The 24,741-nt window shown below is 43.6% G+C and overlaps 1 protein-coding gene across 1 annotated transcript; it reads right to left on the bottom strand.

The window, feature by feature from the left end:
- Positions 1-1,349: 1,349 nt before the first annotated feature.
- LOC102780610 (uncharacterized) lies at positions 1,350-24,419 on the bottom strand. The gene is made up of 38 exons (XM_087842793.1): positions 24,365-24,419; positions 23,098-23,176; positions 22,932-22,950; positions 22,790-22,841; positions 22,599-22,704; positions 20,768-20,787; positions 20,586-20,691; positions 20,204-20,228; positions 20,016-20,103; positions 19,720-19,826; positions 19,559-19,622; positions 19,354-19,429; positions 19,251-19,275; positions 16,968-17,292; positions 16,575-16,724; positions 16,414-16,467; positions 14,563-14,630; positions 13,923-14,113; positions 13,714-13,744; positions 11,878-12,058; positions 9,824-9,838; positions 8,958-8,993; positions 8,644-8,742; positions 8,400-8,554; positions 7,423-7,623; positions 6,787-6,995; positions 6,658-6,708; positions 6,477-6,563; positions 6,261-6,325; positions 5,948-6,070; positions 5,720-5,861; positions 3,826-3,985; positions 3,640-3,737; positions 3,435-3,518; positions 3,225-3,343; positions 2,858-3,004; positions 1,708-1,906; positions 1,350-1,623 (listed from the first exon to the last, which is right to left on the bottom strand). Exons 2-38 carry the CDS (start codon positions 23,173-23,175, stop codon positions 1,390-1,392), a joined length of 3,990 nt encoding a protein of 1,329 aa, XP_087698919.1. The 5' UTR covers position 23,176; positions 24,365-24,419; the 3' UTR covers positions 1,350-1,389.
- Positions 24,420-24,741: the final 322 nt, after the last annotated feature.

Below are 24,741 nucleotides of genomic sequence, written 5' to 3'. Positions count from 1 at the left end.
GTATTGACCTGCAAAAAAGAAAAGAAAAGAAAGATATTAAAGATATTAACTAGATTTATCATTCAAGCCCCTTTCCCCCCAAGTAGTAAAAATGTCAAATTTGTTCTTGATTTGAACTGGAGTGAACCAAGAACCAGATCCTGGTCTGTGGTTACTGTTTCAACCACCAGAACTAACTGGTTTCACATCCTGTTGTTTCCTGTTTAGTTTCGGTTTGTTTTTAACTTTTCAGGATGTTTTTTTTCTTTTTACCTTTATGACAAGTCAAAGACAAGAACAGATGCTAAAATATGACGAAAACTCATTTATTTCAATAAAATGTACTCAAAAAAACAGGCCTTTGTCGATGATTCCTTTCTATGGTCTGACAGTACGGATCACTGTTTGTGGCTACAGTTAGCACATCTATACAAAAGTACTGCTGTGCGATTATATTAAGCATTTACAGCACAAGTGAAGCATTTTGCATTTCTACAGTTATTGCAGTCTCGTGACAACACAAACAGCACAGTGACTTAAAATTAAACTGTGTGAGCTAAATAAATACAAAAACAGATATATTTACATTATTGTACAAAACAAAAGAAAACATAAAAAGATCGACTGTAGTGAGGTTAATTCCATCAGCAGGCTAGTTCTTAGTACATAGTAATAAACTGTTTGCTTTACAATTACATATGTATCAATGTGTAAAATATGCTGTTGCAGTGTGTGAATGTGAGAGTGAATGAATAGTGGCATTGTAAAGCGCTTTGGGTGCCTTGAAAAGCGCTTTATAAATGCAATCCATTATTATTATTATTGTGAAGTTAGGAGATGTTGCTACAACCTTACCCAGTATCTTTGTTCAAAACAAAACGTACACCAACACAACACAGAGTCAGACATGTAAGGCAATCGTACTTTCAAGGTTACAAAAAGAATCCGTAAACATTCAGGAAACAACAACAGCAAAAACATTTTCTTCTTTCCTGTTTCACAGAAAGACAAGTTCAATCCTGCAGAATTTACTCAGGTAAACTCAGTGCAGACGATGAAAATGGGCCAGAATCGTGGGACTGACAGTTTCCTGTTACATTAGATGAGCTATAAAACTTAACTAGTACAATGTGATAAATGCATTAGGCTATAATTATAGATATAATTATTTAACGATCATTCAAACTATTATTGAGACCCTCCCTGAGCCTGGTTCTGCCAGAGGTTTCTTCCTGTTAAAGGGGAGTTTTTCCTTCCCACTGTCGCAAAGTTCTTGCTCATAGGGGGAAATCTGATTACTGAGGTTTTCTCTCTGATATCATCGAGTCTTTCCCCTAAAGTCTAAAGCGCCTTGAGGCAGCAGCTTTGGCGCTATACAATTGAAAATACATTTAAATAAATAGAAAGTAATCACGACTTCTTTTCTTTCCTCTTCCCGTTTCCTTCATCATCACTGATTGGCTCCTCTGTGACTGTGTCGCTGTGGCACTCAGAGGGTGACTGAGGCGTCGCAGAGTACCGACACCGGGAAGCAGAGCGAAATGTGGGCGAGCCGGCAGACATGGGTGACGGCGTGTCCACTTCCCTGTCAGGTTCCAAGCTGGAGGCGGGGGATGGAGGTGGGAGGGGGGAGGAGATGGACGGCTGAGAAGGGAAGAGGAGAGTAAATAAATCTTCTATTCAGAGTAGATGATTTGCTGGGTTAGCTCAGGGTTTGATCATGTTTACCTGTAAGGAGATGCTGGACTTGTTCGTCTTCTCTTTGACTTTTGCCAAAGCGCCTTTAAGCCCCGACGATCTCTCCGTCATCTCAAGAGCTGCTTTCAACAGTTTGGGCGTCTCTGCCCTGACAGGAGCTGCTGGTACCAGCGGGGGGTCCTTAGCCTCGTCTTTAGGTTCAGGTTTCTTTCCTTTGTTAAGCATCTTCCTGTTTGAGACAAGGATAATCCGGCTAACGACAACTGTAAGTAGTCATACCTTCCTGGGAAAGCAAAATGTTTTAGAGGTTTTCCAATCTGGTTTTAAACCCTTTCATAACACTGAATCAGCCCTTTTAAAGGTTTTCAATGACATATTTTTAGCGACTGATGCTGGGGACTGCACTGATACAGTGGATCCTTTTACTGGGTGGGCATTAGGGGCACAGCACTGGAGTGGCGAACTTCCTGTGTCGTCCTCCGCTCCCCTCTTGTGTGGTGTCCCACAGGGCTCAGTTCTAGGCCCCCTCCTCTTTTCTTTATATCTGCTTCCTCTTGGTTCTGTACTGAGAAAGCACGGCATTGCTTTCCACTTTTATGCTGATGACTGTCAGATCTATGTCCCTCTAAAGAAAAAAGGCAGATCCCACGCAGCCCAGTATGTTAAACCAGCTGTCACAAACCTGGGGGTCAAAGCGGACTGTGACCTGAGGTTTGACAGTCAGATTAAGGCAGTGGTAAAATCTGGCTTCTTTCAGCTGAGGCTAACATAAAGCCAGTTCTTTCACAGCAGCACTTTGAGACAGTGATCCGCGCCTTTGTTAGCGGTCGGCTGGATTACTGTAAGAAAATTATTTTAAAGCTCTCCGTGGCTTTGCCCCATCTTATCTCTCTGAGCTAAGATGTTGTTTACTTTTAATATAGGGCTGTTTTAATTTTTATGTATTATGTGTTTTATATATTTATTAATTTTTGCTGTTTTCTGTTATTCTTTTGTTTTTAACTGATTTTCTGTACAGCACTTTGGTCCTGTGCTGGGTGTTTTAAAGTGCTTTTGGATTGGACTGGATACTTGAACTGATGATGGGTGGCCGACAGCAGCGAAGCGTTTGATGAGCTGGCAGTGAGGGGAAATCAGACAGTACAGATACAGGAAAATATTATTTCTATTCATATTCTACCTGGCTTTCCTGCGCAGCAGTTTCTTGGACTCTGGATAGTGGACCAGGATCTCATTCAGGTCTTTTTTGTCCAGGATGAATAGATTGGCAAAGCCATGAGCAATCACATTGGCTGTGCGCCTGTTACCACCGCCGACTGCAAGCAAGCTACCAAACAAAGAGCACTGTGGTTAAAAACAGCATTATTTAAAAGAAAGCTGCATTTTTACATTTCAGGAAAGAGGAATTTCTCTATAAGTGTAACTGTTTGATTTGATGTATAAAATGGTTCTGGGACCTTGGAGTGTGACCATCACATCTATGCTTGTTTGCATGTGTGAAAACATTTTGTTTTACCTTTACTCTTAATTGTGTGCCACGTCTTTACCTGATTTCTCCAAAGACTGATCCTGCTCTAAGAGTGACAAATACAGTCTTCCCATCTGGGCCTCCGACCACCTGCACCTCTCCAGCCTTTATGATATACATCTCCCGACCCACCTCGCCCTTAGACAAGTGAAATACCCGAGCCAGCTGATTAGACAGAGATATTTGACATTATTCATACACCAGAACATGGAGAAATAAGCACATGTACCTTTTTGCAGACATAATCCCCCGGGAGATAGACGACCGAGCGCAGGCTTTTTAGCATGTCGAAAATCATCTGTCTGTCACAACCCTGTCAGGAGGGAGAGCCACAATAAAACCTTGGCGTCACTTCTCCAGATGCATAAAAGTATTTTAAAAAGTGAGATTAAGTGAAACCAGTATGTTCTACATTTTGTATTTCTACTTCCTACCTGAAAAAGTGGGACTTTGCTCACAATGGAGTAGCTGACATCGATCGCTATGTCCAGACGCATTTTATCTGGCAGCTGATTCAGCAGCTCCTGCTCGTCTGGACGGTAAAGGAAGAAGCAAAGGGTCAGGTGTGACGGAAACATCGGATGCGTAAGATGAATGCAAATATATCACGTCCTCCTCACCCAGCATGCCTTGTGATTGCCACGTATAGTTATACCAGGTTTTGACCCGGTTCTGGACGTCTCTCGGGATGCGGTAGGAGGACATGTATTTAATAGTGCTGTCCATGCAGCTGCGGTAGTACGTTTGACTTGCTGTAGCTGCACCGACAACATCACGCATCTGACAGACAAATGAGCAAAATGAGGATTATTAGTGTCCCAAAACCACAACAAACATTTGCCCCCTTTCTGATTTCTTTTTCGATATTTGTCACATTTAAATGTTTCAGACCATCACACTACCACCACCACTGTGGTGACTTCCCCAAAGTCTTGACAATCATCCAGACTTTTTTTCACTCCTTTGGAAGCGTCACCCGTTACGTCCTGGTCTAGGAGTACAGGAGCGCAACATAAGGGTTAAAAGGAGAGTGACCCCGGCCCGGTCCCCAAAACCATATCCAGAAGCCAATTTACAGGTTAAGGTGGTTTTATTGTTACCAAAAACCGAAAGCTTTAACTCCGGGGTGAACAAAGGCCAAAACAACAAACAGAACAAGCTATTCCAAAAAGGGAGGTGCTAGCAAACACAAGACAAGCGCTACTGCTAACTCCCTAACTGAATAAACAAGAGAAGGAAGGCAGTCCACGCCTTCTGCTTCAGAGCCATAAGTGGAAGCATCTAAACACTGTATACAAAACTTAGCAATTCTCCGAAGTCACACACGGAAGTTTATCACAGTTAAAGGTTTGGAGGCGGAGGACGGCTCTGCTGCTGTCAGGGGGAACAACCAGTGTTGCCAACTCCTCAGTAAGGAAAATCGCTATTGGTTGTCCTAGAAGTCGCTAAATGACGTCATCACCTAATTTGCACAATTGGTCATGCTAATGTAATTGTAACCTATGTTGTTGGAGAGAGAAATAACATCGTGGAAGAGACATAAAGTGAGTAAAAAACGTCCTAAATGCATTTAGAGTTTATTTAGAACTACGAATTAAATTTCTTTTAGCAAATATTGTTTTTTTTAATGTCACAATTCCAACCCTGCTCCTTTATCCGGGCTTGGACCGGCAAAAGTGACCCGAAATAGGCACTCTGGTGGAGTTACTTTGTGTGTGTTTATAAGTAGTTTTAAACCTTGTGATCCACAAAACAGCATAAGAGTAAAAGAGTAAAAGAAGAACTGACTGCGTTACAGCACCCGCTGCTTGTTGAGAGTAAAAGCGATACTTTCACGTCTTTTTTTAGCGACTTTTTTTAGAAAAAAAGTCGCTAGGGGGTCTGAAAACTCGCTAAATATAGCGACAAAGTCGCTAAGTTGGCAACACTGGGAACAACTGCTGGAGAGGATTTTGAAAACAGCCACTTGATGATGGAACCAATCAGCAGCTGCCAGCTCTCCAATCAGGAAGGACCTGCAGAGACTCTTAAAGGCACAGGACACCCAGAACAAAATCCAGCCAACGTGATCCAAAATATGGCCAGGGACATAACACACCATAGTTTCCAGGCTCTTTAACGCTGGAGTCCCAAAGCCTTAGAAATGCGCTGCAACTCTTTCTTCATGCTTGTTTACATCGTGCAGTGATGAGCCGCTTTCTGTTAGCAGACTTCACTTTGTCAGACACGTTCCAATGTCGGCCTGGGTGCGCTTAGTGAAACTGAACTCAACTGTCCAAAAAACCTGATTAGTCGCAGTTAATTCATCATTTAACCAACGGGTCAAATACTTTTTCACACAGGTGCAGGTAGATGTTGGCTTTGTTTTCATCATTTAAAAACTGTATTTTATACTTACTCAGGTTATCGTTGTGTAAAATTAAAATCTGTTCGATGATCTGAAACATTTAAGTGTGAGAAAAATATTTAAAAAAGAAATCAGGAAGGTGGGCAAAGACTGTACATGAGGCCTACCTGTCCAATCATGATTGAGAAAGCAAAGACTCCGATAAAGTAGTTGATGAGTTGGAAGATGGTCTCAGACAGGGTGGTGGGATCTGGCAGACCCCCAATGGTAATGAGGGTCTTCACTGCGAAGTAGTAACAGCGAATGTAACTGAGAAGAGAAACACTCTGTTCTTATCTTCAAAGCAGTCATTTGGTTAAAAGACACATGGCCGCTACTAAAAACAACCCACCAACCTGTTGCCCTCGCCGTTGTACACCCACTGAGTCAGTCCCAGTCCTATGAAGTCAGAGATCGAGTAGTAGAGACAGGCATTAAAGTGCAGACAGTAAAGAAGATAGGTGGTGGTACGAATCACCCTAAGAGACGGAAAACACAGGAAAATGCATGAAATGCACATCTGACAGCAGATTGTTCACCTGTGACTCGGTAGCTTTGTATGTCTCTTAAAACTTTATTTCAAAAAGGAAACGAGGACAATACAGTCACAATTTTTCCTGCCACTCGAGTGCTGATATATCAGGACACGACCAGCAGTGTGACGCTGACCTGTAGATATAGGCTTTGGTCAAGATGGCCTCCAGTCGCTCGTTGAACTCAAAGAAGGACTTGATCTGCAGATACGGAAGGAAAATATTTGTAGAGCTTAGTATTTGAAACTGTAAATGACTGATTCCTAAAACTAAAGGTGATGTAGAGCCCAGGAAATGAGCGAGCAGTGAGATTGTTGGAGGAAACGTTGGGTGTGTGGTGTCAGGGTTTCACCTTCAGCAGCCGTGGTAAGCGGAGCAGAGGGTTGATGCCAGTTTTAAAATAGAAGAGCTCAAGGGGAACAAGGCTGGCCACATCAAACTGAAAACGAGAGGATCTCACTTTACTGATTCTACCCTTTAAATGCAAAGAAAACACGACCTTTGACATGTACCTCACTTTCTTAATGTTTTACCTTAAAACGTTTGGTTTTCATGTAATTCTTCCTCATCTCCTTTGGGTCACACTGTAACAAAAGCAAAATGTGCACAATTACACTCTTAAACTACAACAAGTGTCCACGTTACTCCTTTGACCCACTCACCACTATGTCCCCTCCACGCACAAACTGCAGGCGCGGCTGAAAAACAGCGATGTCCAGGATGTAGATGAGGTCGCACAGGTAGTCGGTTAACAGCCAGTAGTAAATGTTGTCCGGGGTTTGGTAGGGGAAGGCCCAGCGCACTGGGATGAACCACACGTTCCAGTTCCAGGCCAGAGACACCAACAACATCCACAGCACGTACATCAGGTCTGACAAGAGGAAGAAATCAGGGAGTTAAGTGAGTGGACGGTTCACAGAGGTGCAGAGTGTAACTAAGAAAGCATCAGCTGCCACCATGCAAGATCCAAGTGCTGCTAAAGAAAACATGCAAAAGAATAAGAAAAGATAAAGTCTCACAAAGAAAAGTAAATGGTCGATGATTGCAACACGGGTTTCTGTAAAAACAGGACAATGCAGTCGTTTGACCTTTTCAAAACCTCGCATGATGTCATGTTTCTCGTGTTCTTTTCCTTTAAAGATAAGAATCAAAGCTCTTGATAAGTGTGTGTGTTGTTTCTCAGAAATATCTGGTCTGATTTGTGTGGCTTAGCCTGTGGGTGTGTGAGGTATGATTCCAGTAACTGTCCAGCACAACACTGAAGGCGGCAGACGGTGACGCATTCGCTGGGTTCTCACTGGTGAAAGGGTCGATGCTGGCGGGGAAGCGGAATCGCACACAGGCTCGTATCCACCGAGGTGTTTTCACCTTGCAGCAACGGCCAGGCTGCTCCTCCTCCGTCCCGCTCTCTCCTCCTCCTCCTCCTGACGGACCTGCTTGCGTCTCATCTGGCGGCTGAGCTCCAGGAGCAGGCTGAGGAGCTGGAGGCTGAGGAGGAGCTGGAGGAAGGAAGGAAAGGAAGAAAACAGTGCCTTAAAGATAAGATTCAGCAAAGCTTTATTACCTTCTTAGCATTTGGTAGACATTTATATAAAAATCGGTTACTGGAACAAATAAAGTGTTAAAGGTTTATCCATCTGTAAGCAGACCACAGGACACTGCAGCTGTTTACAGGCTTTACACAGACGACATGTTGGACTTCAGCACAGTTAAAAGTGACACACTTCTCACTGGGTGCTATAATAACAGATGCTAAATGTAACTAGAAGCTGTCGTGACAACAAAAGAGAAAAATGTGATCGGCCTGTTGTCAGAGGTGTTTGTGGCGCACGTGTGCACACAGACCTTCGTTTGGTTTTATTAGGATCTCATTGGCTGCAACATTTTAGCAGCTTCCTTCACACATCTTTATACACGGACATTTCTCTATAAAACAAACCTCCTTGCTAAAAACAAAGCACTGATTTATCTGTTTGTCTTTGAGACTGTGACCTACAGGAAGCTACTTTGGGAAGCGCTTAACTACAGAGTGAAACTGAGGGATGAATGAGGGACACTGTGGGTAAAACTCTGTGGGTGGCAGAAGCTGCTCACCTGTGTGTGACAGTCACTGGGCAGTTTTATGTAATTTTATCAGTCTTGTGTTTGAGTGGCAGCTTTCATGGCCGTGCAAGGACGAGACTCTTTGTACCTGGAAGTGAAGTGCACCGTAACGCACACACTGAAATGTGCTGGCAAATCTTTTTGACTTCTTTTGTTTCTGTGTGACTCTCACAGGTGATGATGCTGTCTTCATCCGAGCTGTCTGGGTCGATGAGTTTCTCCTTGGCCTTCTCCGTTCTCTCCTTAAACATCCTGACGAGCTCCTGGAGTCTCTCGTTGACCACCGTGCTGGTCTGACTGGCAGAAGATGCTGGACGTTCTTTCAGACTTGGACACAGAGACATCAATTTATTTAGACGATGCTGATTTTTCTTATTGTAAATGTCAGTTATTTATCTCGGTGTGTGCACGCTCACACGTCGTCTGTGCTGTGCAGGCTGGTCTGGCTGGGCCAGGCTCTGACGGGCATGTTTGCCTCTTCATCGTCATCCTCACTTTCAGAATGAAGCCTCCTGCTGTCAAAGTCAGGCAGACTTAGTCACATTATTCTCTTTATTTCACACAGTAAAACCTAACATCACTGCAGATTATGGTCAAAACAAAAGAAGTAAGAAAAGCTACATGCAGCTATCCATGTTAATGACTGAAAATAGAAATGATGACTGAATAAATAAGTGAACGAGGACTCAGATGGGAAAGTGCACGGACCAGTAAGGATCAGATATCTTACATCTTTGTCCAGACGCTCCTGCGATTCCTTCCACTGCTGTCAAACAGAAGAACGGAGTTAATCCAGGACACAGATGAGGAAGTCTAAATCACTCACAGTGATGTGACCGGCAGGTGACACAGTGATGAAGCAAGCGCAGGATTGTGATGCATTTGTTTATTGACTTTTGCTACGTTATGAAAACAACCAAAAGCACAAAGCCGTGCAAAAGTAGAAACAGTACCATCACACTTTACAACAGAACATCACAAGACACAGCAACACAAAACAGGAAGCACTCTTTCCAAACGACTCATAAAACAAACTGTTTTCTGTGTTCTGCATAAACTGTACGTGCCGGTTTCCTCGTGTGCGTAGTTTTTTTGGCAGTTTTTACGTGCAGAAAGGATAGCATATGTTTCTGAGTGCACGCACATTGTTCTGCAGGACACTAAAATACAGACAAAAGCAGCAGCAGTGACTCTGGAAAGACTGCAGAGCAATAAGATGGACAGTAGGGGGCAGTAGGGTGAATCACAGAAAGCATAACAGACTGTAGGAAGTGTGAAGCATTTCACTCCAAAATGGAAAATGTAATAATGAAAGACATATGTGAGACAAACGCCTTTTATGATGAAACGTTGTACAACTGCATTAATATATTTGCTGCTACAAATATTTGGATGAAAATGCTTCACATGACAAAGAGAAGCTCGCACACAGATCATGTATCCCAGTGAGTCTACTTCTTATTTCTGTGTTATGACATATAATGGCAGGATTGCATATATGCTACACAAATACATCTATAGTGTCATGGTGGAAGTGGTCACTGTTGGAAGAGCATGCACAAATGCCCCAGGAGACAATTCAAACAGGATCCTTACTCTTTATCTCCTTTACTGTAGATGCAAAGCGTAAGGAGAGAGAAGAGGGTTAAAAATATTTAGTTGAGATGAACTGAGATCAAAACGTGAGAGCAAAATGTTAAATGTAACACACACTAGTCTGTTGACAACATACAACCAAAGCTGCATTTACAGACAGAGAAAACAACAATATTGATATTGTTCAGCATTAATGGTGCCCTCACAGACATGCTATGGGCACTAATCTGATTACAAGCTGCACAGCTGCTCTCCTCTTTAGGAGGACGCGGCATGGACAGCTTCTTATCTTCATCATTTAGTGCAGTGGTTCTTAACCTGGGTTCGATCGAACCCTAGGGGTTCGGTGAGTCGGTCTCAGGGGTTCGGCAGAGCCTCCACCGTGACATGCACGACTCATTATGTGCACCAATAAAAAACATATCTATGTCTTGAATTTGAAAAAAATCACATTTTATTTTTCACTAAAGAGGGGTTCAGTGAATGCATATGAAACTTGTGGGGTTCGGTACCTCCAACAAGGTTAAGAACCACTGATTTAGTGTATCTTACAAAAATAACATCTAACAACGTATTGTTAAATATTTAGTGTTTAAATAAATCTTACAGCGAGTTTTATAGAAGCCAGTCAGTTAAGAGCATAATTATTTTAGTTAGTGATCATATTAAAAATATGGATGTTTATGCAGTTTTATGCTGATTCAGTCTTCTGCTGTGAATTTGTAGAGCAGTGTTAATAGTGTAAACTAGGGCTGCCACGATTAGTCGACTAGTCACGATTACGTCGACTATCAAAATCGTAGACGACTGATTTAATAGTCGACGCGTCGTTTGAAGCTTTGTAAGATCACAAAAGACGCAGGAATAAGTAGTAGGATTTAAGAGTGTAATAACGGACTGAAACAGAAGATGGCAGCACTGCATGTACAAGGATGCCAGCTGCCGTTAAACCCCGAAGAAGAAGAAACTGTGTCCCAGAATTCATAGCGCAGCCCAGCTCAGTTTCCAACAATGGCGGCAGCTAGTTAGTTTTAATATTACTCTTATTATTCTTTCTGTGTCACAAAATAAACGTTTAACATGTTTTCAGACGAGAATGTAGCTGTGTAAACCTCAAATATCTGCTCAGTTTATCAAGACACATATTTTCAAAAGCGCTCCGACGTTTTCGGAGGCGTCTGTTAGCCACTAGCTCGATAGCTAGCCGGGGGCTAGGCTAACTAGAGCCGTGAGAACACCGGACTCCCGCTAATCGTTTTCAAACCCACCGCCGTCTTTCGCTACTCAGGTTAAACATGATATATAAGTCACTTAGATAACTTAAAAATGTTATTGTTTGGCTTTTTTCAGTATTTTATTTGTTCCTGAGTAAATCGGTTTGGCTGAGATTAAAGTTATAGTTTTTACACAGCTGAATAAACGTCAAGCAGACAGCTGATTATCAGAAGTGTGAGATGCTCGAGAATTTACTCCGGTGTCCTGTTATATTTTAGATAGCAAGGAGTTTATTAAACTTCACCGAAACAATCTGCAAATGTCATTAAAATTTAATAAACTCTCATCTTGTCTTTATTTTTAGTTAGCACATACCTTAAACACTTCAAGCTGTAAGCTAATGATAGTTATATAAGAGCAGATGCTGCTGGTGCAATAAGCTGTACATTTTAGGTCCAATGGATGATGATCTGATTAGTCGACTAATCGCAAAATTAATCGGTGACTAGTCGACTATCAAAATAATCGTTTGTGGCAGCCCTAGTGTAAACCATGTCAGTGGATGGTGGTGTTTATGAGGTCACAGTGTTTCACATGCAGAGCCATCCATAATGGAAAAATGGAAAATGTTGCCACTTTATTTTCCCTGCTCGTCACTCATTGTTGAGGCCGTGTAATGTTTCAGAGTTTTTTAGGTAAATTAAATTGTCCCTCAAGCTTTACAGTAATAGCTGTAAGGAAACATCTCCCTCCAGCTGCTCACTGCGTCAGTTCATGCCGTAGGCTTTGCACCTATGGGACAGATTTAACACAGAAGTATAAATCCCCCGTTAGCTCACCTTTGACGACCTGAAGGGGTCACAGGAACAGTGAGGGTTGTAAGCTTTGGGTCCTGTGGGGTGAGGATTTGGGGGGTTTGTTCTTCCCCTCCTCCTCCTCCTTTTGCTCCTCCTGCCCTCTTATGATCAGAGTCAACATCCTCTACATTAACAGCTGGGCGAAGGCTGATGTTGGAGCTCTCTGGAGAAATAGACATTTATTTTCATTTAGTCAAGGCCAACCGCATCACTGCAAACAGGCAACACTGATGCTGCAACGTAAACGTCACGTACTACTGAAAGCAACGCAAAAGACAAAGCAGGTCACAAGTATAAGCAGGAGCAGTGCAGGCTGGGAGAACGGTCGATTTAGCGGGACCTACAGCGGGCTAATGACGAGGATTCACGCGTGAACTAGGCCATGTATAGACGCCCTGATAGTGAAGGACTAGTTTACTAATCTTGCAAGCGAAACAATCTGGTTAATCTGGCTCATGATTCACTGGCACACTTCTGTCAACAGTCATTTGACAGACTTCATCAAAGTGATGAAGAAAATAGATGGCGTCAGTATATTTCAATCCTTTGGAACACCTTAACTCTTTACCTTACCCATCTATGAGCCCTCGCAAACTCGGGGTCAGAGGTGAGCTTATTCGAGGAACGACAAAGCAACACAAAAAGACACAAAAATCTACTTTAACAACACAAAGAGCTACTTTTTTACCCTGCACACATTCTCGAGCTAAACATCTGAACTCAAGCATCCTTTACTGATGTTTCGTATTTGATTTAGTGTCAGCCTGCCAGGTTGATTTTAGAGTCACATATGACGAGACATGCAGTATGACTGAGTTCAGGATGTACAGGGAGTGAGAGGACAGTGAACGCTACACTGATGTGGATTCACCTGCAGGTCTTATTGCTGAGATGTCTGAGTCATCTTCAATGAAGAATGCTGGGTTAGATAGACCAGACAGCTGATGTGACAGGGGTCTGGGTTGCTTGGAAGGGGAGCTGACGATGGGTGGCAGGCGTGGATAGGATGGCACGTTGGGCAACTCGAGGATGCTGCCGTTAGGGGAGGAGGGAGAAGGGGATCGGGATCGCAGCTGTGGATGATGAGGAGGAGGGAGAGGGGAGTGTCGCACGAGCCGGCTCAGTTCTACATCTTGCTGACTGTTGTCTTGTTTCTGTTTTTGCTGTTGTTGTTGTTTCTTAGGCATCTTGAGGCATAAGGCTGTTGAGGTGGTTCCGAATGTTCGTGAAATACTGCTGCGCCAAGCTCGGAAACCGGGAGAGCTTCTGCGGGACGTTCGAGAGGCTTTGGGAAATACCGGACAGACTAGGGCCCACTGAGACTTCCGAGCTTTGGGGCAAAAGCTCGGTGAAAGTCTGGGCGATATTTCGGGGAACTTGTGTGAGTCTGATCTGGGAGAGCTCTTGGCGTATCTCTGGGGGTAGGGTGGGTAAGTACTTGGTAAAGTCAGAGAGTTTAGGCACCGAAGGTATTTGGGGAGGAGTGATGCCGTTCTCTTTGAAGAATGCGTTGATGTTGTCGAGGCACTCGGAGGTGAAGGGAATGCGCATCAGGCAGCTCTTAAATGCATCACAGCTGACTGGAGCTACAGAGGAGAGAGGGCGACAGGCAGATACAGTAGGAGAAGGGCACTGTTGGCAATCAGACAGCAACGAAGCCAGTCGAGAATGACAATATCAGACTCTCCAGATGAACTCTGCAGTCACACTCAAGCAGTGAATGAATCTACTATTTAAAGTCCAAAGAGATGAACGAGCGTTACAGTCAGATAAGCAATCTGAGACTTTCCTGAAAGACAATAAGAAGACGGTACGTACCACCGCAGTCATCCCCAGTAGCTTCCTCCTCCTACAAAAACACACGCACAACAGTTGGGAATCAGTTATCCGATGAACATTATTATTAGATTTCTTGTTAGTAACTAAAAAAAATCATTTTAGCTGTACTGAGTCAGTCGGGCAGTTAGCTTTAGCATAACAGAGTCAAGAGTAACGCAGTGATACGGCCAATCGTTGTGAAACGTTACTTTTTCAGGAGCCTTGTCAGCGTTAGCAGTTTGACCGACGTCTTCGTTTTTCTGCGGCTGCTCAGTGATGGGCTCGGCTTCTGCAGGAGCTTCTGGGCTCTTGGTTTCTGCTTCTTGTGCTTGTTCTGGCTCAGAAATCTCCACTGGCTCGCTGCTCGGAGGTGGTGAGGTCACGGCTTCCTCCTGCAGCTCTAAGATCCAATAAGCAGGGGTGTCAAACACAAATACACAGTGGGCCAAAATTCAAAACTGGAACAAAGTCGCGGGCTAACATTAATATTTATTGAAATATATTTATTCCTCCAGATTTAAGAATGAATCTTTTCTTATGGACTCAAACAAGTTTTGCTGAAAAACTGAATATGGAACAAGCAAAGCTTAATACTAAACAATAATAGCAGTAGGCCAGCTCTGATAGTCATTTGGTATGGCTTCGCGGGACAAATGTAATTAAGTTTGACACCTATGCAATAAGGGTTTGAAATCAGTCATTCATTCGTCCTTTGATCGTACACACAGTCCTGCATTTGTAAATTCAGAAGAGTGTTGACTTAAATATTACTTAAATATGTCACGCTGAATGAGAGAAACTCCTCTTAATGATAAAAACATTTTTAATATATATTTGAATTGCATCTACCTGGCTCGTTGACGGCGGGCTCCTCAGTCTCAACTTTCTGCTCCTCCTGAGGAAGACTCTCGTTCTTCCTGCAGAACAGGACAAGAGAACGGGTTGTTGGGCGGCCCAGGAGCGAGAGGAAATACACAGCTGTCCTCTTATGGTGACCCAAGTCACAGCTGGTTGTGTTGTCAGATTCTTACAGTGTAATAAGTGCTGTTATTGTTAGCTGGACACATACTGCAGTTTAGGAGAGGTTCTCCTTTGTTTTAACGTTATGAGATTACAGTAAAATCACATTTCATAGACTTCAGTTATGACAGAGTTGGTTCCTACTATTTATTTTTATATTTCAGCAGGTTCCAACGTGACACACATAAACCAGGTTACATTTAAGCCGCTTTTTACTGGATATCAGAAATATTTGTTGTGGATGAAGAAACTTCAGCTGCTGTTTTCTCTCGTTGAGCACAAATTTACCGACTTTGTGACGACCTGTAGCAGAAAAGCTCACTCTGTACACGAGTTACTGTTTACACATGAAAAACGTTAGTTATGATAAATAGAAACTCTGTAAGCTTTACCGTCACGTTTTTATAGACGCTTTCTTTCTTTCTTTCTTTAATAGGCTGTGTTTACCTTTATTAGTCCCGACAGAAAAATGTCCACCAGCATCGACACGCGTTACTTCGGCTGCTGAGACGCATAAACTGCATCAGGTGATTTTAGGAATATGAGAAAAACAACGAGGAAAAGGTTCCGTTCCGATATGTCCGTCCATCTTTAATCCAGGGACGAAGCAGCTGCAGCAGGTGCGCGGGGTTACCGGGGCAACAGCTGAGAGGAGGAAAAGAGGCGGGCGCGCGGAGGTAAGAGGGTCCGCTGTTGCCAAGGGAAGCTGTGGTTGCTACGACACAGTGATGCGATGCAAAGATCACATAACGAGAACCCGCGGGATTTGGACCTGCTGATAACAAACTGACCGTGCTGGTGTCGTAACAGAGAGTGATGATTTATTTCTTTATGTCCAATATCGTTGCTGGTGTTGACAAACAGACTTTAGTCAACAAGATTTACACATGAGCCTGATACATGTTACTGTGTCTGCGCTCGACTCTGCCTTATAATAAACTGTGATGGTAGATTTGTTACTACTTCTATTGCCCATCTTGTACTGCTGCTCACTCCTGCCCCCCCCGACACACACACACACACCTCAATACCCGTCACTTTCTCTCTGTAAAGTTTAGTTTAGTGCTCAAAATGTCTTTATTTAAACTTGTGTATATTTATATGTATAATAGTCTATTCTACTGTTTTATCCTGCTGAGAGATTTGTTGTTGTGCTTGTCAGACACATTTCATGTTGACCCTGTGCTAACTTGCATATGACAAAGAAAGCTGAAACTGAAACTCCCTTAAAAACCACATTTTTAATGTCAAGATCACTTTTTACGCAGATAAATAAAAGGACATAAAATCCACTTTGCTAGAAACTGATTGTAGCACAGGCCTGCAGACGTCCACACATTAAACTGCCCAAGGGTAATAAAGTTCATGAAAATGCATGACGTTGCTGGAAGATGCAGTTACACACTATTCTATGTGTATTTATTAGTACAACATCCTTTATTTCCTATTAAATAACCTAATAAATCCTGACTGCAGCTTAAAGTAGCCTGTATATTATATTGTTGCATTGCTACTTGTTTCTCAACAAGCTGCTGGATCAATCAGGAGAACAGTAGCAACAACATCAGCATTTATGCACATCTGCTATGCACAACACAAGACTACTATGACATGCACAGTGACACAGACAAAGTCCTACAACGACGTTAACAACCAGGAAGCTCTTATTTGAGTTCTTACTCTGGGGCTTTGCTGATCTCCACCTCGCTCTCCTCTTCTAGCGGCACCGGCAGCCTGGTCAGAGTGGACACGGAGCCTCGCGTCAAATCACAAACAGGCTCTCACTGCCAAAGCTAACCTGAGCACATGTACAAACGTTTACTCTGGGTACACCGTCTTACTCAGCTTCAGGCTCCTCCAGGAGTTCTTGACTCCCCAGCGAGAGCTTGATGGACTGTCCCTCACTGGCCATCTGTCTAATGGCCATCTCAGCTGTCTGCCTGGCAACCTCTTCAGCCATCCGGGCCATCTCCATCCTCTCCTGAAGCAGACTGAAGGAAAACAGGACAAAGTGCTTGTGCTGTGAGCTAAATATCCTTTGATGATAAAGAAAATCTCGTTACATTAAATCAGGTTCATTTCTCTTTGTTGGCTGTTTTCATTGTCGTAAGGTGTTAAATACGACAGCAGAGAATATCTTTAAAAAAGCATCCTGGTGCTACAATGATGGATTTAAACATTCAGTATCTGATAAGGGACGCAGCTGTTTCTCTCCATTTGTCCGCCATCCTTACCGCTCCTCCATGGTAGCCAACGCCACCCCTTCAGCCTCCTTCTTGATGTTTTCAATAAACGGCGTCCAGCGGCCTGTCTGGGTCTCTGCGTCTTCCAGAGATACTTTTGTGGCACTCTCTGACGGCTGTGGCTCCGGAGGGGCGGCGCTGCATTTCTGCGACTGTGAGGGTTGTGTCACTTCCTGTTGCTGCAGGGGTGCAGGTGATGGTGGAAGCAGGGATGCAGACGGAGCTTGAGCTTTGGGAGGATCTGCACGTTTGTGCTGGCCCTCGTTGTCTGACTCCACGTCTTCCAGCACCATGTCTGGTTTGAGTTTGGCTGATGCTGTGAGAGGACGATAAGCATGAGAACTGTTGGGTTGGTAAAACTGGGGGATTTTATCTTAACCAGTATAATTATAATTCTATTGGGCGCGAGGATCGTCAGCTGCGATTTCATTGGTGGTAGGAAATGTTGTTGTTAGGATTCGAAGACCTCTCAGTTATCGGTGTTATTGATGAAAGCACCACAAAATCAGTTCACACACTGATCCTTTATTATTCTCACTTCATCCTTTACAGTCTTTACTACATTCATTTGCATGACAAGCGTGCTTCTCTTACATCACAACACACCCCCAGGCCACAGTTCACAGTTCAAGGCTACACAGCAGATACATACGATCAAACCAGCCTCACACAGCTCGTCTCACAGTGACTCGTGCAGGCTTGATGTTAAGTTTTAAATATACAGCAACGTGACCGAGAACCAAACTGAGCTCAACTTTCTTTAAGCAAAAAAACACAAAATATTCTCAAGAAACTAAAATTAAATACTCAGGTCCTTTAAAGACACAGAACTACGGAGCCCCGCAGGGGACATGGGAGAAAAAAAAATTAAGACGGACTTTTGCGAGATCTCGCAAAACTAACTCGGGATCTCGCAAAACTTTTGCGAGATCTCGCAAACGTTTTAGCCGCATTCTTCGGACGCTGGCTCGAAGCCGACCGGGCGGTCGGGGCACGATGTGCCGGGAAAGCGGTGTTCCTCCCGGCTGTAGTAGGTCTCGACCTCCCATTAGCTCGAAGCTAACGGGAGGTCTCGACCTCCCGTTAGCTTCGAGCTAATGGGAAGAATGCGGCTAAAACTTTTGCGAGATCCCGAGTTTGTTTTGCGAGATCCCGAGTTAGTTTTGCGAGATCCCGAGTTAGTTTTGCGAGATCTCACAAAAGTTTTGCGAGATCCCGAGTTAGTTTTGCGAGATCTCACAAAAGTTTTGCGAGATCCCGAGTTAGTTTTGCGAGATCTCACAAAAGTTTTGCGAGATCCCGAGTTAGTTTTGCGAGATCTCGCAAAAGTCCGTCTTAATTTTTTTTCTCCCATGTCCCCTGCGGGGCTCCGTACAGAACAGAATCTGTTCTCATCGAACACAATAATAACTGAACATAGCTGCCATTTAATGATCATATCAAGGATAAAAAGGTGTGTAAATCTATGGTAAGTACATCAGGATTGTTACAGTATCTCTAGCTGCTGTTTTTTATAGTGAAATGGCAACACGAACATACGACGCACCCTGACGCAGGGAGCGTCACAGTGATGTCACAGCCCGATTTTGGAGCTGCAAATGTAATCTCCAAACCATGACTGGACATCACTGTTACAGTCATTTAAGAGAAAAAAGCATTAAAATGATTTTGGGTGCACAGCCTACAGTCATCTTCTAAAAGCTCTGGTATGAAACATGAAATGTGAGGATTACAGGATAAAACACATTTTCTGTGTTATATTTAGTTCACAATACATTCATATTAACCTGCACAGAGTACAGTAAGGTGAGTTTAAGATATTATTATGTTCATGTGTTCATTCACAGCTGCCTATCGTCCCTATTGTCTGCTGACAGTTCAATGAGCCTATTGGTCTATCTGTGCGGGTCAGAGCATCCCCCAGCCGTCTCCTCCTGCTGTTTAAGGGGCTCGCAGCACCTTCCCCCCTGAAACAGAAGGAGAAGAGGGACTGAGTTAGGCTCCGGCCGTCCGACCAAAACACCTCTTCATTAACTATAAGGAAAAAACAAGAAGCTGCTTCAACAGAAAGCATGCAAGAGTCTGCAAATGTCACACTGATGCAGAGGAGCTGTTCAAAATGAAAGAAGAGTTTTTCTGGTAATGTTCTGTTCTTTTCTACAAACTCTACGCTTTTCTCTAGAATTAGAAAACACAGAATAGTAATCCAGCTGATTGAACTGTGAACTGTGGCGCTCAGGATCAAAAAGTGCTGACAGGAAAATACAGACTCACCTTTCTGAATGACTTCAGGTACAGTCTGAAACAGGGACACATGAGTCAGTAGATGACAGAAGAAGAATCAGGTGTCAGGTGTTATTTGTTCCCCATCACTTACATTCGCTTCATCCTTGGATGGAGAAACAGGCTGAGGCATCTTCAGACCCAGCCCTGACACAAACCAGTTCACCACACTGTGGAGCAACAACCCAAGTGTCAGGAGTGCGCCTCACACTGTGCAAACATACCATGAGCAACCCCCAAAATGCTGCTTTGCTAAAAAGGGGGCGCTCTCATCCACGTGGATGTTATTCAACACTCACCCAGAGGCCTTGCTTTCAGTATCCAGAGAGATCCCACTGAGCGACTCAGGCGGCGGAGACAGAACTGTGGAGCAGACAACACGAAGCACTTTACAAAAAATATATCCTCAAACAAAGTCACAGTTTCTGCTGTTAAACTGGGATTTTCAGGCTTTGTTTACTTTTATCCAGAGAGTTGCGGGAGGACTTGGTTGACGGTTCCACGGGCACAGCACCAGGGGGCAGTATGACCGGCTGAGGGACGATCTGCTTTATCCAGGTCACCACACTGAAACAGAGCGAGCAAGGGGGCCGCCTGAACGTCTGCAGCATATTTAACTCTGTGATTTGTGTCATTAGTGTGTATTTAATATCAGGACGCCTGTAAGTGTTCGGGCTGCAATTCAGACAAAGTGCAGATTGTTCCTCGCTACGGCTGCCGTGTGTGAACGTGGAGCAGGAGGCGGTTTACACTCACTTGGGAGGAAAGTGAGGAGCCAAACTCTCCGTGTCCTCGTCGTCTGACACCATCTCCACCACAGGGATGTGAGGAAGTGGATCGAAATCTGAGTTTAAACCCACCACAAACATTTCATTCATGCATTTTGTTATTAACTCACAAGAAGAAACATGCATGCAGTGTGTTTGCATGATCGTGGAACATACCTGGCATCGTGTTCACGTCGTACACCTGGAACAGCAGAGAGAGATTAAAACGCGTAACATAGAGACGATGGCTGGTGTTGTTTTGTTTATCAGTGTAACAAAGAAGTATAAATGTCGGTGCCCTGGTTTAGATGGCAGTGAAGGTGTTTAACAGGATACCCCCCCAACTTCCTTTATAGCCTTGATCCTTATACGCGATTAGTCTTTTAAGCCTGTGGGACAGTATCACGCCGCTTCAGCCAAGTGTCACCCACTTAACTGTTCGTTGACCTCCATTAAACACTCAGTAAGTTTAGTGTTGGTGTTTCCTAAAGATAAACGTGCTCACAGGACAAACTGACACTTTTTAAATGTTGAATATTCTCCGGCTTTGTTTTCTAACCTCCGTGTGCTCCTCGTCCTTCGTGTCCTTCTCAGCCTCTCTGTACTTGTCGTCGGGCTGAGGCAGCACTTTGGTCAGACCCTGAGTGACCCAGTTGATCACTGACCTGACAGAGAAGCACAGTTTCATTTGATTTCATGTGAGTTCGTTATAAACTCAGCACATGTTCAGTCATACTGTACCTGTCTCCATCTTCTCCGGGCTGAATATATAGAAACAAAGAGAGAAGAGTAGAAAATAAAATGAAGCTTAAATAAAACAGTTTGTCCACAACAGTCGTCCAGGATTCACAGCTCAGTGAAAGTGCATCTTTACACCAACAAAACAAATGAAATGATTGTGACACACTCGTGTGTTGGTTCATCAGTCACATGGTGATCATGAGGAGGTCCTTCTGCTTTCTTTTGGTAATTTGAACTAATAACTGTACAAGCTGCACAAACTCAGCTGATAAAACAGCTTCATGTGAGGATTTATTCATGAGAAGGACCCACAGTGGTAAGTATATCATGTTAGTGTTCGTTAGCGTCATTTACAGGACACAAGCCCCCAGCAAACTGTGTGAACATTTGGTGCTCATAAAATATTGTTAAACTGTGCTCAGGACATTTCCACAACATAAGGGAGATGATTCTGTGTTTATAGATCATCTCCTACGACTACGACGTCACAGAAACTCACTCCAGTCATCTGCAGACTAGAGATGGACCGATCCGATATTACGTATCGGTATCGGTCCGATACTGACCCAAATTCCTGGATCGGATATCGGCGAGAAATAAAAAATGTAATCCGATCCATTAAATATCAAAAAAGCACCTCACAAAACTTGCTACACGGCGTAACCCGGCTCATAACCGTAGCATGATAGAGCGGCTGTGTGCTACCAAACCAGCATTTCATCTCCGAGGAAGTTTTCCCGGAGAGAAGTAAAGCAAGTGTGTAAGTTCATCTCTGAATGTCTGTAAAGCATTCCCACGTTAAGATTAACAACCGATATATAGAGGGACTGCCTCTCTCTCTCTCTCTCTCTCTCTCTCTCCTACTTCAATCATGAAACTGATCAATGATCAGCTGATCGTCTCTCTTCTATGTTTTTGACCCACTTTGCACCAGAAAGAGGAAACCAGCAGCTGAACAACAGCAGCACGTTTAAGCTTGATCAGCTGTTGTTAGAATTTATTTAATATTATTTCTACACCAGGATCTTTTTCTACAGCTGACGTAACTGTGCAGGGGCGGATCTAGCAAAGTTTAGCCAGGGGGGCCGATAGGGCATGAACAGGGAAAAGGGGGCACAAAGACATACTTTTCTTTCTTATTCTCATTTAAAATGTCGAGCTTTTAATAAATAATTATCTGAATCTTACACCCAAAGTTTTAATCTGATGTAAAAAATATATATAAGTCCATTACTGTATATAGTAACTGTTATTTCTAATATACCCTAGTAAGCTATAGTACTTTTTCCTTTGGGAACCATCTGTGCAGTCTGCAGTTCTGTTGAAGAAAGATGTTGAATCTATTTAATTATTCTTGAAAAATAATTTATTTCTGTGCATTTTCCCCCTGCATCAAATTAAATTTGATTACATCGATTAAGCATCATGAGGTGGAGGGTGGTTCCCTATTTTTTTTTGCTGGGAGTTTGCAGCCCTGTTAGTTAGGTTGCTTAATATTTCTGCTAAGTACTCTTTAAAATACCAGAACAGGGAGGATGGAGCAGGTTTAAGTTTATTAGATTGATCAGTGTTGCTGAAATATGAAATATTTTAGGCGCAGTGTAATTTTTACATACAGGTATAACAGAATAGCTTTAGTGTTGTTGTTTATTTAAACTTGAGTATAAACTTATACAAAATGCAGCAAGATATTAAAAAAAAACAGTTTTATTGATTAAAAAACACACTATATCGGATTCATATCGGTATCGGCAGATATCCAAATTTATGATATCGGTATTGGTATCGGACATAAAAAAGTGGTATCGTGCCATCTCTACTGCAGACTCACCCTGGCTTCAGAGTTGGCTCTGCTGAGTCGGGGGCTGCTCGCAGGCTGTGGGAGCGCGCTGACGAACCCGTTAGACAACCAGCCCAAGACTCCAGTCTGCGCTTGGCTGTAAAGGATGCGCATGCACAGATAGAAGTCAGCAGCTGTGCACGCCCCGAGACACAAAGATGCTGATGGACACAAACATTTACCCTTCCTCTGAAACCTCGTCTGCATCTTTCAGTGCGGCGGTCTTCACTGCAGCTGCAGGAGAAGATAAAGACATTTGCTGTAGATCCATGAGCACATATAGAGATGAATAAAAGAGAATAAAAGGTTACAGATAATCCTCACCCTCTTTAATTTTGGTTGGCTGAAAGGAAAGAAAACAGACTGTTAATTACTCTGTGTGTGTGTGTGTGTGTGTGTGTGTGTGCGTGTGTGTGTGTGTGTGTGTGTGTGTGTGTGTGCGTGTGTGTGCGTGTGTGTGCGTGTGTGTGTGTGTGTGTGTGTGTCGTACAGCATCAAAGGTCTTGGCAGCGTCGTCTGTCCCAGCATCAGGAGGCTGAGGAACCACTTTCACCACCCAGTTAAACATCCTGTTGAAGTGAAACACATTAAAGAGCCTCGTCAAACATGGCCGATGGTCCTGATGATAATAAATCAGTAACTCGTTACTCGTGGCTTCATTAAAGCAGCTTCTTCAGCTGCTTCATTGTTGCTCACACTGTCAGCTCACAGGAGAGACTCCCAGAAATCAGGATCATGCAAAGCACACACAGAAGTCAAGAGTTAGAGGACGTTAGAAGGCAGGACTTTGTTCCAGCAGCAGCAAACCGTAAGCTGCTTTAGCGAGAGGCTCCACGGGGGGTCGATCGCTCAGAGAGGAAGAAACACGTCCCGAATGTGGGAACGAGAACATTTGAAGCGGCCTATGCGCACGACTGAAGACGGAGTGTTTCAGAGGCTCCAGGAGAGCCACTGTGCTGACTGATCTCACACATATATGCATGATTATCCATATTGTCCTCGGTGACAGTTCATCAGCCCGCTGAGATAATCCTCATCAGCAGGGGGGAGACGTCAGTAAAACCGAGGATGTCCTGCACCGTGATCTCACATCCAGGACACGAGACAAACGATTATTCCTGAATGTCAATCACAAGATTGTTCTTTTAAAACACGCGTTTTCATTTTCCTTTGTCAGCATCACTCGTGCCTGAGGGGCAGCGATCAGTGATTGTGAGCTAACGAGGGCCGAGATTCATTCAGCTGCATCTATAGGTTGGCTCCAGACACTAATACAGCATAATCACAGCGCTCGGAGCTGTCGCATGTTCAAGGAAGAATCCTGTCGTGGATGATCCACGGAGAAGACGTCGTTCCCATCAGCAGAGATCAGAGGCGCCTCTTCTCAAATTTGTGGCATTAAATCGTGCAACTCTGGCCCCAAGTAATCTACTAACTGTCATCCTCACTGCCTAGCATCAACTCATATCCTTATTATAAACGGTCCCTTCACTTATAAGAAAAAAGAAAGAAAATAGTTCAAGATTATAATTTAACTTTGATTGTATTCAGATTTTTATTTTTTAGAGTTCAAATTAAAGTCCCGGCTTCAAAACATCTTTAAGGAGGGTCAGATAGCGCACACGCTCACTCAGCACAGGAAATGAAACCACAATAACTTCACCAGCTGTCTGCTCCATCAGGTTTTAAAGCACCACCTACGTAACACACAAACCTCCACATTTCACTGTACGTGATAACAGAGCTGCGTTCCTTACCTGCGTGCCTACAGGTGGTTCTGCATGCCGGTGCTGCACGGATCTAGAGTGTGGCACAGCCGGCGCAGGTCTGCTGAGAGCTTCACAGCGGATGCCCGCGGGGCTAACGGGATTAACCCGCAGCACCTGAAGGTCAAGGCCCAATCCCAGACCGTGAGCAATCGCGGATTAACGGCGAGGAAACTTCTCCGTAACCTATAAACTGCTGTCACGGGAAAACACGGAGCAACCAGCAGGTGGTGGATTGTTTGTAACAGAAAGGGAAAAGGTCCATTTTCTATCAGATCACAGTCATTTAAACATGTGAGCACATGCAGCAGAGATTTATCATAAACGAGTAATGAATTCAATTTGATTATTAAAGTAACTAAATTTCT

This window comes from Neolamprologus brichardi, chromosome 7, assembly GCF_056152115.1.
Source record: "Neolamprologus brichardi isolate AB-2024 chromosome 7, ASM5615211v1, whole genome shotgun sequence".
In the NCBI taxonomy this organism is placed as follows: domain Eukaryota; kingdom Metazoa; phylum Chordata; class Actinopteri; order Cichliformes; family Cichlidae; genus Neolamprologus; species Neolamprologus brichardi.
Note: the sequence above shows the minus strand (reverse complement) of the source record. Positions and strands in the feature narration are given on the sequence as shown.

Coding starts and splice junctions, on each gene's coding strand:
- LOC102780610 (XM_087842793.1), bottom strand. CDS start 23,175: ATGTTTAACTGGGTGGTGAAAGTGGTTCCTCAGCCTCCTGATGCTGGG. Junction 20,692..20,767: donor CCCGGAGAAGATGGAGACAG/GTACAGTATGAC, acceptor CTTCTCTGTCAG/GTCAGTGATCAACTGGGTCA. Junction 8,743..8,957: donor AGGAGCGTCTGGACAAAGAT/GTAAGATATCTG, acceptor TGACTTTGACAG/CAGGAGGCTTCATTCTGAAA.